Raw genomic sequence first — 14,594 nt, 5'->3', positions numbered from 1 at the left:
CTACAGTTCAACTTCGCCTGAAAATTATTTCCTTTTTGGGAGTTCTTGCTACTTATTATTCTGCCACTATTTCAGGTACTGTCTCCAATCTTGCAGTTCTATGTGGTGGAAGCATTCCTATTTTAAATCTAGAAAAAAAAAATCATCCTTTTCTTAATTCCTCCACTTTATTTACCTCTGTTAAGCCTTCCATAACTTTTTCAGTTTTGAGCAGAACTATTCCATCTCCACTCTCCTGCCGTAATTGAAGGCCTTCATTTCCGATATCATCCTAGTAAATTTCCTGCCTAGCCTCCACAAAGTCCAGATATCTTCCCCATGTGTGAACCCAGAGTTATCCACAATGCTCGGACTAAGATCCAAATGGAAATTTTTAAAGGTGATGCATAACTTTTTGTTTTGCTTGAGAACAAGGATTGGAAACCTCAGTCATTCTGCCTGCTCGGCAAAGAGAAGATCTAGATCCACAGGTCAAAGAGGAGATTCAGAAGGGGTGGCTTTAGTTTGTAACCACTTTCTAATCTCCTGCATTATTGTGCAGCCTTGTGTCTGGGAGGATTGAGTTTACAGGGACTGTATCACTGCCATGACATTACAATTAGTGAGCCCAATGTAGACCCCAGCTTAAGTTACCCTCTCTGAGGAAACCTGAAACATTAGCAAGAACTTTTCACGTTCTTTATCTTTCTATTGAAATGAACACTGCCTAGACTAACGTAAGTAAGAACACACTGAGACAAAGCAGTAATTGGGAATATAAAGAATTTCATTTTACAAACAGACATCAAGTCTGATGTACGTACATTTTTGGAAAATACTAACCCTAAAGCCAAAGACATTACGAACAGAGATGCAGTAAATCTCTAATGATAATGTGTCTTTAAAATTAATTTTGATGTTAAGTACAATCCATGCAAGGTGCTGTAGAGAGCAGAAATGCTGCGTTTTTAAACAAGTAGGTGAGCATTTTTCCAGTCAGAATAGAGTAGGAACCCAGTGAAGGTGCTGTCTGTCTTTGTGCTGGAGGAAATTCCATTGTACTCCCCCACTGCCACCTGCACCCACACCTGGTCCTCAGGCTCCAGGTGGATGAGGGCTCCACCTGATAGAGACACGGGTTTTGGCCAGTTGGCGTAGTACTGGAAAAAGGAAGAGATGGTCACGTTGTTCTTCATGATGTCAAATTGGAGGCTAATTCTGAATACAGTGCAGTGAACCACAAAGTAGTAGAGACCTGGAATCTCACAGGTGAACTTTCCAGTCGTCGGGTTGTAGTGGTGCTGATCGTTGTACAGAACCACGTTGAACTGCACTGGCTGGTCAGACTGCGGGAAGTTGTGGGTCTTGGAAAGTTTGGCGCTGAATGCCGAGTTGTAGCTGATCACACTGTCCCCTTTGACACCTTTCTCACCAGGTGGCCCGGGCATCCCATAATCACCCTGTTCCCCCTTAGGCCCAGGTAAGCCTGAAAAACAAAATCAGGAATTCAGTAATTACAATCGACATCACTGTGCTGATACCTCAGCTCAGTCCCATCTGCCTGTCTCCCACAGGAGAACAAAAGTGCAGGTAAACTATCACAATGTTCTGTTTAATTCAGGAAGTCCACACCCACCCTTCCCCTGAGAATGATGCACCTTAACCTATGCCTTGGGTTAAGGTGCTTCACATGGTCTTACATAGTACCAGGAGGACATTTGGTCCATCGTGACGATGTCTTATCTCGGAAAGAGCACTCTCCATTTCTCCTTACCCCTCCTCCCTCACTCTCTGCAAATATTCTTTTCTAAACATTAACCCATTTCTCTCTCAAAAGATGTTAAGATTGTGTCTAGACACAAGAGATTCTGCATTAAATGTTTAGGGTGTACCAAAATGATCTGGTACAAGTAACCATATGAAATATTTAGACCGCTTTCTCTTTCTTTGTGGATGAGTCAGAATCGGGTTTAGTATCACTGATATGTCATGAAATTTATTTTGCAGCAGCAGTACATTGCAATACATAAGTGTGTATAATTAAGTAGTGCAAAAAGAGAGGGGGGAAAGTGAGTACATTCACGGATTCATTGTTCATTTAGAAATCTGATGGTGGAGGGGAAGAAGCTGTTCCTGAAATGTTGAGCATATGTCTTTAGGTTCCTGTACCTTCACTCTGATGGTAGCAATGAGGAGAGGGCATGCTGTGGGTGATGGGGTCCTTAATGATGGATGCCACCTGTTTGAGACATCGTCATTTGAAGGTAACCCTGATGCTGGGGAGGCTTGTGCTTATGATGGAACTGGCTGAGTTTACAACTTTCTGCAGCTTTTTCCAATCCTGCACCATGGCCCTTCTGTGCCAGGTGGTGATGCAACCAGTTAGAATGCTCTCCACAGTCCATCTGTAGAAATTTGCGAGAGTCTTTGGTGACATACTAATTCTCCTCAGACTCCTAAAGAAATATAGTCGCTGTTGTGCCTTCTTTGTAATTGCATAATATGTTGGGCCCAGGAGAGATCTTCAAAGATGTTGACACCCAGGAACTTGAAACTGCTCACCCTTTCCACTGCTGATCCCTTGGTGAGGACTGGTGTGTGTTCACTCAGCTTACCATTCCTAGAGGGCACGATCAAGTCCTTGGTCTTACTGATGTTGCGTGGAAGGTTATTGTTGCGATATCAGTTAACTTGCTGATCTATCTCCTGTACGCCTCCTCGTCATTATCTGAAATTCTGCCAACAATGGTTGTATCGTCAACAAACTTACAGATGGCGTTTGAGCTGTGCCTAGCCACACAGCCATGGGTGTAGAGAGAATAGAGCAGTGGGCTAAGCACGCATCCTTGAGTTGCGCCAGTGTTCATTGTCAGCGAGGAGACATTATTTTCGATTTGCATAGACTGGGGTCTCCTGATGAGGAAGTCAAGGATCCAGTTGCAGAGGGCCAGGTTTTGTCGATTAGAACTGAGGGTATGATTGTGTTGAATGCTGAGCTGTAATCAACAAACAGCAATCTGATGTAGGTATTGCTACTGTCCAGGTGGTCCAAGGCCGAGTGGAGAGCCAATGAGATCGCATCCACTGTAGACCTATTGTGGTGACAGACAAATTTCAGGTTCAGTTCCCTGCTTAGGTAGGAGTTGATTCTGGTCATGACTAATCTTTCAAAGCATTTTATCACAGCAGATGTGGGTGCCACTGGATGACGGTCCTTGAGGCAGCTCACCCTGCTCTTCTTGGGCACTGGTATGATTGTCACCTTTTAAATCAGGTAGGATCCTTCAACTGCAACAATGAGAGATTAAAGATGTCCTTGAACGCTCACCAGCTGGTCAACACAGATTTTGAGTGCTCCACCAGGTAGATCATCAGGGCCTGATGTCTTGCAAGGGTTCACCCTCTTGAAAGATGTTCTGATGTTGACCTCTGAGACGGAGATCACAGGGTCACCATATGCCACAGGGATTCACATAGGCCTAGATTTATTCTCTTTTTCAAGACATGCATATAAGGTGTTGAGCTCATCTGGGAGTGAAGGACCACAGCTATTTACAATGTTGGGTTTTGCCTTGTAGGAAATATTGGTCTGCAAATCCTGCCAGAGCAGACCTGCATCCGATTCAGTCTCTAACTTCAATCAGAATTGGGTTTTTTTGTTCTTAAAATAGCCTTCTGTAGGTTGCACCTGGATTTTTATACAGAGCACTTAAAAGGATAAATATCAGAGGATAAACGTTAATTGGATTTGTTCTATCCTGTAACTTAAGCAGTGGGAAAGTTAAACTGGACGTGTCCAAAACTAAGTTGTTCTGTTTTTTTTTAAACCATATTCAAATCTTCAAATTCAAAGCCTAGCTTCTTTTAAATGTTCAGTGACTAGATATACCAGATAATGGAGCATTGGTCTATTCAGAGCAGGAACTGATATAGCTGGCCGTAGCTCCAGTTGAATTGATGCACTTGTCTTCTATGCTCACAGGTTCAGGATAGAAAGAGTGATTCAGTGTACATGTGGAAATGGCCTGGAACTAGTCATACTGAAGATGGATTTCACAGTCAAATAGCATAAAGAAGAAATTTCAAATCAGCAATTCAGTCAGGTATGATGTTTTATTAGACAATGGTTTGGATAATATCTAAACCTCTAGATCTTATTGAGATACAGCATGGAATAGGCCCTTCAAGCCGCACCGCACAGCAATCCCCCAATTTAACCCTAGCCTAACCACGGGACAGTTTACAATGACCAATTAACCTACCAACAGGTATGTATTTGGACTGTGGGAGGAAACTGGAGCACCCGGAGGAAATCCACGCGATCACAGGGAGAATGTAATGACTCCTTACAGGCAGCGAATCCGGGTTGCTGATGCTGTAAAGTATTGTGCTAACCACTACACTACTGCGCTGCCTCAAATCTTGTTTTACAATACTGCTGTTACAGTACGAGTATGGGCAAAAGTATGGGCACTCCTGGTCAAAATTTCTGTCACTGTGAATAGCTAAGCGAGTAAAGGATGACCTGATTTCCAAAAGGCATAAAGTTAAAGATGACACATTTCTTTAATATTTTAAGCAAGATTACTTTTTTTATTTTCATCTTTTACAGTTTCAAAATAACAAAAAAGGAAAAGGGCTCAAAGCAAAAGTTTGGGCACCCTGCATGGTCAGTACTTAGTAACACCCCCCCTTTGGCAAGTATCACAGCTTGTAAATGCTTTCTGTAGCCAGCTAAGAGTCTTCCAATTCTTGTTTTGGGATTTTTGCCCATTGTTCCTTGCAAAAGGCTTCTAGTTCTGAGAGGTTCTTGGGCCGTCTTGCACGTACTGCTCTTTTGAGGTCTATCCACAGATTTTTGATGGTGTTTAGGTCGGGGGACTATGAGGACCCTGGGAAAACCTTCAGCTTGTGCCTCTTGAGGTAGTCCATTGTGGATTTTGAGGTGTGTTTAGGATCATTATCCTGTTGTAGAAGCCATCCTTTTTTCATCTTCAGCTTTTTCACAGATGGTGTGATGTTTGCTTCCAGAATTTGCTGGTACTGTATTTAATTGAATTCATTCTTCCCTCTACCAGTGAAATGTTCCCCGTGCCACTGGCTGCAACACAAGCCCAAAGCATGATCGATCCACTCCCATGCTTAACAGTTGAGAGGTGTTTTTATGAAATTCCGCACCCTTTTTTCTCCAAACATACTTTTGATCATTGCGGCCAAAAAGTTCTATTTTAACTTCATCAGTCCACAGGACTTGTTTCCAAAATGCATCAGGCTTGTTTAGATGTTCCTTTGCAAACTTCTGATGCTGAATTTTGTGATGAGGATGCAGGAAAGGTTTTCTTCTGATGACTCTTCCATGAAGGTCATTTGTGCAGGTGTCACTGCACAGTAGAACAGTGCACCACCACTCCAGAGTCTGCTAAATCTTCCTGAAGGTCTTTTGCGGTCAAACGGGGGTTTTGATTTGCCTTTCTAGCAATCCTACGAGCAGTTCTCTCAAAGTTTCCTTGGTCTTCCAGACCTCAACTGTTCCTGTTAACTGCCATTTCTTAATTACACTACAACCTGAGGAAACTGCTACCTGAAAACGCTTTGCTATCATCTTCTAGCCTTCTCCTGCTTTGTGGGCATCATTTATTTTAATTTTCAGAGTGCTAGGCAGCTGCTTCGAGGAGCCCATGACTGCTGATTGTTGGGACAAGGTTTGAGGAGTCAGGGTATTTATAAAGCTTGGAAATTTGCATCACCTGGCCTTTCCTAAAACTGACTGTGATCAGGCCAAAGCCCTAACAAGGTCTGAGACCTTGGTAAAAGTTAACTGAGAGCTCAAATCTCTTGGGGTGCCCAAACTTTTGCATGGTGCTCCTTTCCTTTTTCTCACTCTAAAGTTGTACAAAACAAAAATAATACACTAATCTTGCTTAAGATGTTGAAAAGAATGTTTCATCTTTAACTTTATGACCTTTGGAGATCAGTTATTCACTTAACTATTCATAGTAACAGAAATTTTGACCGGGGGTGCCCAAACTTTTGCATGCCACTGTATGTGCCTTGGGCCATCATGTATTATTCAGAATCAGAATTAATAGCACTGGCGTATGTCGTGAAATTTGTTAACAGTGGGAACAGCACAATGCAGTGCATGATAAATATTGAAAAAATGAATAAATTACTGTGTATATGTATATATTAAGTAGTAAAATTGAAAATAGTGCAACAATAAAAAAAAATCATTGCCCATTTAGGAATCGGATGGTAGAGGGAAAGAAGCTGTTCCTGAATCAGAGTGTGTGCCTTCAGGCTTCTGTACTTCCTACCTGATGGTAACAATGAAAAGAGGGCATGTTCTGGGCGATGGGGGCAAGTTAGAGTTGTTGAAATGTTAACTTGGCTTTACTGGGACTTATTGGCTAGTTGTGCTGTTTCAGATAACCTTATTCCAAGCCAAGGACACTGATAGCAGCCTTTCTAAACCTTTTTGCCCTGGAGAAACCCTCGAAATAATTTTCAGGTCTCAAGGATCCCGCTGGGGAAGAAAAAAACTACAGCTCACAGTACGTTAGCATGATCGGTAAGTTATAGATATAATAATCCAAAATAATTGTCAATACTCTTGAGTAGAGAATGAATTTTTAGCCAACCTTTCTTGGGGAAAAATAAAAACGCTAGTTTAAGCTTAGCCCTAAATCAATCTCTTCCCTTTAATAAGTTTTAAAAACTCAGAAGGCAAATATAATAAATTTCTGTTAAATAACTAGCTTAAGCCAAAATGGGATTTAATTTTTCTAAAGGTAGGTGCAATAGATTTAATTAAAAGTTGTAAATAGATTTAATTAATGCTATTTACGACATGAAAATTTATTGACAATGTCGAATAGCCAAGTTACAGAAAACCATAAGCCAAAGCAATATGAATAAAACTATAGCCTGACAATTTTATATAGGCTTTGAAAAAAACTCTTTAAATAAAGTGACTTGATCAGGCTCAAATATAGTCCCAGCATGTGAAACCTGTGCTTGTATTTTGCTGCACAAGTACTCAGTTCTGGGTTGAGCTTGAGGTAAGCACACACGGATTTCACCTTCAACTGAAATGAGACAATCTCTATCCATACGCTTGAAGCTTGTTAAACAAGAAAAAGCTTTCTCACACCTGTAAGAAGTTGAAAACTGCAGCAAAATGTTCGTTGTTTTCCTATGAACGGCAGGATACTCCTTTCACAGAAACCCAGAACTTGTCCGCTTCTCTCAAAGTCAAGTTCTCAGGCTGAGCAGAAGGTTCAGAGAAAGGGTCACTCACCCAGTCATACATTTTGTGTTTACAGGGAGGAAAAATGCTATTCAATTTTGTTCTGCAGTTGAGTTCTTTGTCCAGGTTTTCTCAGTTTTTAAGCATTCTCAAGCAAACTCATATTTGTTTAAGAAAGTTAATCAGTTTTGTAGCATTATCCAGAACTTTTTTCATTTTATCTCCAAGAGTTTTTGATATCAGCACTTCTCTGTCAAGAAAGCAGTTTGTGTGATGTCAGGATTTTTTTTTAATAAACACAAGCAACAAAATTAGTAGAGCAGGATAATGTTTTTGCGACCTAAGTGAGCAAAATCATAAACTTGAACACTAGAGGAGAAATCTATATTTTCTAAAGCTTAAAGCCTCTGGCTGGCTCTGTAAATCAACAAAATCTACAAATCAGTATCCATGTGCAGCATCATTTGAAAGACGATGGGAATATTTGATCAGTGTAAAATCAGTCCCAGAGGCATTTTCTAACTTCCTTTAGAAAATAAAATAAAATTCCAAAGTTAATTATCACTCCTGCCAAGCCTCAGATGCTGCTGCTTACTTTAAACTTCCAGCTGAATTTAATTAAGAGAAAAGCAAGCGACCAAATCAATGAAAAGTGGGGGGCGGTGGTGAGAAGCAAGCTGTAAACTTATGGTGTATGTGCTGCAGTCTACTGTACTTACTTTAGCAAAATATGTCCATCTCGCGCATGTGGCTTCAGAAGAAAACATTGTAGTTACAGTGACTGAAATGGAGGAAGAGCCCTGTCAGCAGTAAACAAATTATGGAGCCAAACAGCCAAGGCAAGAAGCACACAGGGCTGGATGTTACACCTTACTTTGTGGTTCTGACTTTGTTCTTGGAGGGTTGCATGGTAAAAGTAACTGTCCCTCGACATACTGAAAATGGTAAGTACTACAGTGCTGAAAATAAACCGCTAGAAATGCTCAGTAATCAGGCAGCATCTGCAAAGAGAAAAATAACATGACATACCACATCCTCCCCTGTCTGTTGCTCTTGATGCAACTGACCACTATCATCCTCCAAAGTCTTAACAACTCTTGTCTGGCTAGATAGAACTGCACCTTCTGGATTCATTCTTATCTGCTTAGTGCACTATGTTCTGTCTCTCGGCTTGGCGTAGCTGTGTGTATCTACAAGCTGCAACTCAGAACTGTCTGTAAACAGAGTTTTATTTTCCAAATGTACAGAGGCCCCTCACCTCTCTAATCCTTATTTTTACTGTACATTTTCAGATTAGAACTGAATAAGTAGAAATTTCTTACAACATTGAAGCCATGATTCTGAGATCCTGAGATTCCACTGCACTATCAGTCCCTTTCGGAAGTCTTTATTCTTCTCCTTGGCAACTGTGAACCTGAACCAGGCTGTCATATTTGATCCATGTCATTACTAACCATCTTCTTTTCTTCGGTTGCCCATCGGAATCCGATGATGACGTCCACTCCTTTAACGGTGAGATCTTTGACTATACAGTCCTATCCTGGACCCACAAGTTCTATTGCAGATGGGACATGTATATGTGGTAGTGATGGCAACCATGGCTGCATTTCTCCTGGCTCTCTTCTGCTGTTTTCTGGTGGTTCTTTCCATCTCCAGAATACGAATCCATCCCTACACAGCTGTCGCCAAGTGTTACAGTCAGCAGCAACTATACTGATTCCCTTATGCTACACAGTTATTTAATATCACTGCCGTACAGCACCTATAAAGTGTATTCACCCCCCCCAGAAGTTTTCATGTTTTATAACATTAAATCACATTTAATTAATTTGGCTTTTTATTTACACATGGATCAACAGAAAAAGACTTTTGTGTCAAAGTGAAAACAGATCCCTACAAAGTGATCTAAATTAATTACAAACATAACACAAAATAATTGATTGTATAATTACTCACCCCCTTCAAGTCAGTATTTAGTAGATGCACCTTTGGCAGCAATTACAGCTTGAGTCTGTGTGGATAGGTCTCTATCAGCTTTGTACATCTGGACACTGCAATTTTTCCCCATTCTTCTTTACAAAACTGCTCAAGCTCTGTCAGATTGCATGGAGATTGTAAGTGAACCACCCTTTAAGTTAAGTCCAGGCACAAATTTTCAGTTGGATTGAGGTCTGGACTCTGACTTGGCCACTCCAGGACATTAACTTTATGTTGTTTTTAAGACACTCCTGTGTAGCTTTGGCTTTATGCTTGGTGTCATTGTCCTGCTGGAAAATAAATCTCCCAAGTCGCAGTTCTCTTGGACTGCATCAGGTTTTCCTCCAGGTTTTCCCTGTGTTTTGTTGCATTTATTTTACCCTCTACCTTCACAAGCCTTCCAGGACCTGCTGCAGTAAAGCTAACAGTGGAGATCTGTTTTCACTTTGACAAGAAAGTGTCTTTTTCTGTTGATGTGTCAAGAAAAGCCAAATTAAACCCACTGTGATTCAATGTTGTAAACCAATTAAACAAATAATATTTCCACGGGTGGTGGGGGGGGGGGGGTAACTACTTTTAATAGGCAGTGTATGTCATGAAATTTGTTGCCTTGTGGCAGCAGTCCAGTGCAATATACAAACATCTATAAATTACAATAAAAATATAAGTATAAAAATTAAGTAAGTAGAGCAAAATTAGTGAGGTAATGTTCATCGTTTGTTTCATTGTTCAGAAATCTGATGGCAGAGGGGAAAAAGCTGTTCCTGAATTGTTAAGTGTGTGACTTTAGGCTCCTGTACCTCCTTGGTGGTAGCAATGAGAAGAGGGCATGCCCTGGGTGATGGGGGTACTTAATGATCTTTGTTACCTTTTTGAGGGATCACCCTTTGAAGGTGTCTTCAATGCTGGGTAGGCTAGTGGCCATGATGGAGTTGGTTGAGACTGCAACCCATCGCAGCTTTTTCCATTCATTTGACTTCACCCCTTCTACAGCTGCTGAAACATTCTTTATGTCCTTGTTATCTTTTGTTGACCATTCCTGGTTGTACCCTGTGTAAACTTGTTCACCCCAAACTCTGCTACCAAAGGCCTAGCTCAAAGTCCTACTCTGACTGACCAGTCTCCCCTTGATTTTCAGATTCTCTGTTAAGGAACTCTGCCAACGAAGAGTGAAGTGAAAAGTTTAACACTGAACACAAAATTAGCCCTGGCAACCCATTCTAGTGGCAATCATGAACTTTGGCTCATTCTCTGCTCTTAACTTGCTGCTACTCGCTATGATTGCCAACATTATATTGTAAGAATGCCCTGGAGGATGAGGATTGGCGTGCAACTCATTCATGGGAAAAATGACAACCATGTTAGTCTTCATCCAAAGAAAAATACAACTAATCGGACGTATTTCCTAATTCCAATGTAGGTATTGCTTGTATAATGGTGTGAAATTAGCAACCAGGAATGTCACACAGTCCCTTTTACTGAGACTTACCTGTTTCACCTTTCTCTCCTGGTGCTCCTGGCATTCCATCCCTCCCGTTTCTCCCATCTCGCCCTACCAACCCTGGATGCCCATTCCGCCCCGGAGTTCCTGGAATTCCCGGCTGACCAGGACAAAATCCAGTAAGTATGGTTTCTGCACTGTTGGGTGATGCACAATACAGCAAGCAGAATAAAAGGGTCAAGGTAAGAGGAGTCATTCCAAGGCTTGTGAAGAAAGTCTGACCCTGTAGGGATAAAAGGAGTTAACATTAGGCTTTAACAGATGTATTGTTCGAACACCGTCTTCAGGAAGGACACTAACACCCCAGAAAAGTCCAATGCAGCTTGAGAATCAGAGTTGCACAGATAAGAAACAGGCCCCTCGATCCATCATGTCCATGCTAAACTAGTGCCCATCTACGTTAATCCCAATTGTCTGTTTTTGGTCCTTCTATGCCTTGTGTATTGTATCTGACCCCACCAGCTCCTCCCGGTAGTAAGTTCCAGATATCAAACATCATCTGTTTTTAAAAAAAATTTCCCCTCATATCTTTAAAATTTCTCTCATCTTAAACCTATGCCTTGTTTTTGATACCTCTACCATGGAAAAACAATTCTGACTATCCACCTTTCGTTTGTCCCATGTTTTGTATACCTTCCGTCAGGTCAGCCCTCGGCCCCCCGTTGCTCCAGCCCAGCCTATCCAATCCAGTCAATGTACTGATGAATCTCCTCCGCGGCAAACTGCACACAATACCCCAAGTGCAGTTTAACCATTGTTATGTGAAGTTGCAACGTAACATCCTTAATTATATATCCAATGCCTTAACTTATGAATACAAACACACCATGTGCCTTCTTCACTACCCTAATGAATGTATAACAGCCTTTCATTGTGCAAGACTTGAATTGTCCTCCTTGTTACACCAAGCAGGTAGAGGGAAAAGTTAATAGAGATGTTCAATATCTTTAAGGATTTTAGACTAAATAACATTAAAGAAAAGACTTCTTGCAGCAGGGCCAGTAACAGAGAACATAGTTTATAGAAACTAAGAGAAGCTAAATGTTATTGAGATAAAATATTTTTAGATGTGAAGTTCTTATGATCTGGAGTGCTCTGTATGAAAGATCAGGGGAACATAGGGTCTGTCACTGGGCACTCCAGAGCAATAAAATCTTAACCCTGCCACGCCAAGCTACAAAGCTTGAAGGCGATAAAGCAATTATTTATCGAAGGTCCTCCCTTCTCCAACTTGCACTAAAGTAACAAGCAATGGGGTGTCTGGCTCAAATCCTTCAGCTGTATTCTTTCCTTGCAATGATGCAAATTCAGTTCTCGTCCCTGCCCTCATTATCAATCCAGACCCTCAATTCTGCTAGTCCCAATATCTGCCCCTCTCCCCCCGTGTTGGCAAGAATGATGCCCCTTCCAACACCGGGTTGTCAATGCCTCTTTGCCCAACCATCTGACATTCTCAGTCACCTTCACCTGCTCTATGATGAATTGTCTGTTCTGATATTCCACTCTCGATAGCATTGTCTCAGCCTCTACCCACAATGATCTGGCCCAGGTCCATTCCCCCTCCCCACCCTCCATCTTCTCCATTGGACCTGTGTGACCGACAAACCTCTGAGCTCAATCTCTGAAAAGGAGGATCAAGTGGCGGATGTTTGGCTGAGGAAATGAGCAATGCCCAGTTGTACCTCCATTACAATACAAGTACATTGTAGTGGGTCACATAGTCATTGATACCCTGCATCTGTGCACCTTCTAAAGGCCATTTTCATTTATTTAGATCCAGCACAGTAACAGGACCTTTCAACCCGTGCTGCCCAATTACACTCGTGATCAATTAACGTACCAACTTGTACGTCTTTGGAATGTGGGAGGAAACCCGCACAGTCCCAGGGAGAACATGCAAACTTCTTACAAACAGCAGCGGGAATTGAACCCGGATCACTGGCATTGTAATAGTAATACGCTAACTGCTACACTACTGGGCAGCCCCAAATTTAGAATTTCTATAAATCTTTTCTTTCACTCTTGGAGAACAGAATGGGTGGGGTGAGGAGGGTTCAGTTGGGACTTTGAAGAGAGAAATCAAGGATACTGTTCACCCTCATCATGCCGTCCAAGGTACCGTTGTCTTAAACTATTAATGATCTCTGTTTTATCCCATCCACCAACATAAGGAAAACATTTTGGGATTGCAAACAAGTTCCTCACCTTTGACCAGGGAACTGAATGAAAATCGTAACAGTTGTAAGTTGCAAGTTAGGAGCCCTCTATCAAATGAGGTGAATGCAGCTGTTTGGCAGGACAGCTGAGGCATGATCATCTCTTTTTAGTCTTCCACTAGAGTTTATGAAATGTTTTGACCAAAGCAATCTCATTTCATATTAATATAAACTTAAACTGGCTACAAAACAAAAGTCAAACATCCAACTCTCAGAATTGAAGATTTAGAAGATCTAGAAACGCTTCATTTTTTTCTGAACACATGCAGTGAGATGAAACACACCCAAAGAGCTCATTCTGACAATGTGGACACTATCCCAGTCAACATTCTCTTTGTCTCAGAATTTCATGTAACCATTGAAATATTCTGCATGGTGCCAACTCCGAGTTTTTAAAATATTAAATAAAAAGAGTATTTTAAAAATGTTTTCATACTCTCAACAAATATAACATACAACACTGTACAATGGGAGATCATATAAGCAATAGTTAAGACTTTTCAGACCGCATGCTAACTTTTTTCTCAGGATATATATTAGTTTTAATTTGACACAGCCAACATCTGGGACATGATCTCTTACAGCTGGAGCATGTACAGGAAGTGCTCATATTGTTAATAAGATTTGCAATCTTCAGATCCCATGAAAACCAAAAAGAGACCCCCTCAAGAAATACGTTAAATAACTCACCATAAATGTGGACTCTTACTTTTGCGTGAAGTGTTGATAATTCGTTGATACGCACAGCCAGTGTCAGTAAGGCTCTTAGCAGCCCCGAACTCTTCTGATCAGACGGCTCCACCACGCAGCTCAGTTCAAAGAAAACAAGAAATTTCTCTTGCTCAGAGGCTCCGACTCCAGGAAATGGTTGATGCGCTCAGAGGCAGAGCCAGAAACAGCAGGTCAAGAAAAGAGAGAGGCTGGGAACAGACTGAGTTAAGAGTGATGTTTAACTCTGGAATGTGAGTAAAGAAAACACTATTCTCACAGGGACAGTTGCTCTTTCCTAATAATATTTTGAGGATAATGCGCATTAACTAAAACAGATAATTGGAACTATTGTACAAATTCTAAATCCATTTCTCTCCAAGTATTCCATCCTTCTCCAAGCATTGACAATATTCCAACTGAACATAACTTTCCAACATAACATCAGGCAGCAACCTTGCTGTTTCTTTAGCTTTGCTACTGAGTTGCTAGTTCAACACTCAACCCAGCACAGATGGAAAGTGTGCAAGACAGCCAGATTTGAACCCAGGAGCACTCACCTCAAAGTCCGGTGCAGATGCCACTACATCGCCAGCTGGCTATAACATCAACTGAAGTGTTATCCTTTAAATAATGTTAAACCAGTATTGGGATCTCGCCCTAGACTTTGCAAGCATGAAAGAAGTATTAATTTGAAGATATCTCGCTCTGCTGGAGGTTCAAGATCCCTTGATTAACCGAAAAACAGACAAACTTGTCTAATAACTTAATTTATCGTGCATGAGATGCTTCTAAAGTAACAAGACCTTACGTTAGTGCAAACCAATCAGCGACCTTACCAATCAGCAGGTCAGGTAGCATCTGCGCAGTCAAAGTTGAGATTTCAGATTGAAAACACTATTTATTGTTTCAGAATTGCAACATCTGCAGATTTTCATATAAATGCAAGTACTTTCTAAATTAT

The 14,594-nt window shown here is 41.2% G+C and overlaps 1 protein-coding gene and 1 long non-coding RNA gene across 2 annotated transcripts; one reads left to right on the top strand and one right to left on the bottom strand.

The window, feature by feature from the left end:
* Nucleotides 1-745: 745 nt before the first annotated feature.
* Nucleotides 746-13,839, bottom strand: c1qtnf5 (C1q and TNF related 5). The gene is made up of 3 exons (XM_073029871.1): nucleotides 13,613-13,839; nucleotides 10,695-10,929; nucleotides 746-1,465 (listed from the first exon to the last, which is right to left on the bottom strand). Exons 1-3 carry the CDS (start codon nucleotides 13,613-13,615, stop codon nucleotides 948-950), a joined length of 756 nt encoding a protein of 251 aa, XP_072885972.1. The 5' UTR covers nucleotides 13,616-13,839; the 3' UTR covers nucleotides 746-947.
* On the top strand, nucleotides 6,415-10,819 carry LOC140716875 (uncharacterized). The gene is made up of 3 exons (XR_012096379.1): nucleotides 6,415-6,550; nucleotides 8,001-8,172; nucleotides 10,344-10,819. It is a non-coding gene; the product is annotated as an uncharacterized lncRNA (long non-coding RNA).
* Nucleotides 13,840-14,594: the final 755 nt, after the last annotated feature.

The sequence above is a fragment of the Hemitrygon akajei genome, chromosome 26 (genome assembly GCF_048418815.1).
Source record: "Hemitrygon akajei chromosome 26, sHemAka1.3, whole genome shotgun sequence".
Taxonomy (NCBI): domain Eukaryota; kingdom Metazoa; phylum Chordata; class Chondrichthyes; order Myliobatiformes; family Dasyatidae; genus Hemitrygon; species Hemitrygon akajei.
This window is presented reverse-complemented; position numbering and strand designations above follow the sequence as displayed.

What these genes read in the sequence shown, in the direction of transcription:
- c1qtnf5 (XM_073029871.1), bottom strand. An exon ending in AGGAGAGAAAGGTGAAACAG is followed by an intron (nt 1,466 to 10,694) that starts GTAAGTCTCAGT and finishes TTTGTTTTTCAG; the next exon opens with GCTTACCTGGGCCTAAGGGG.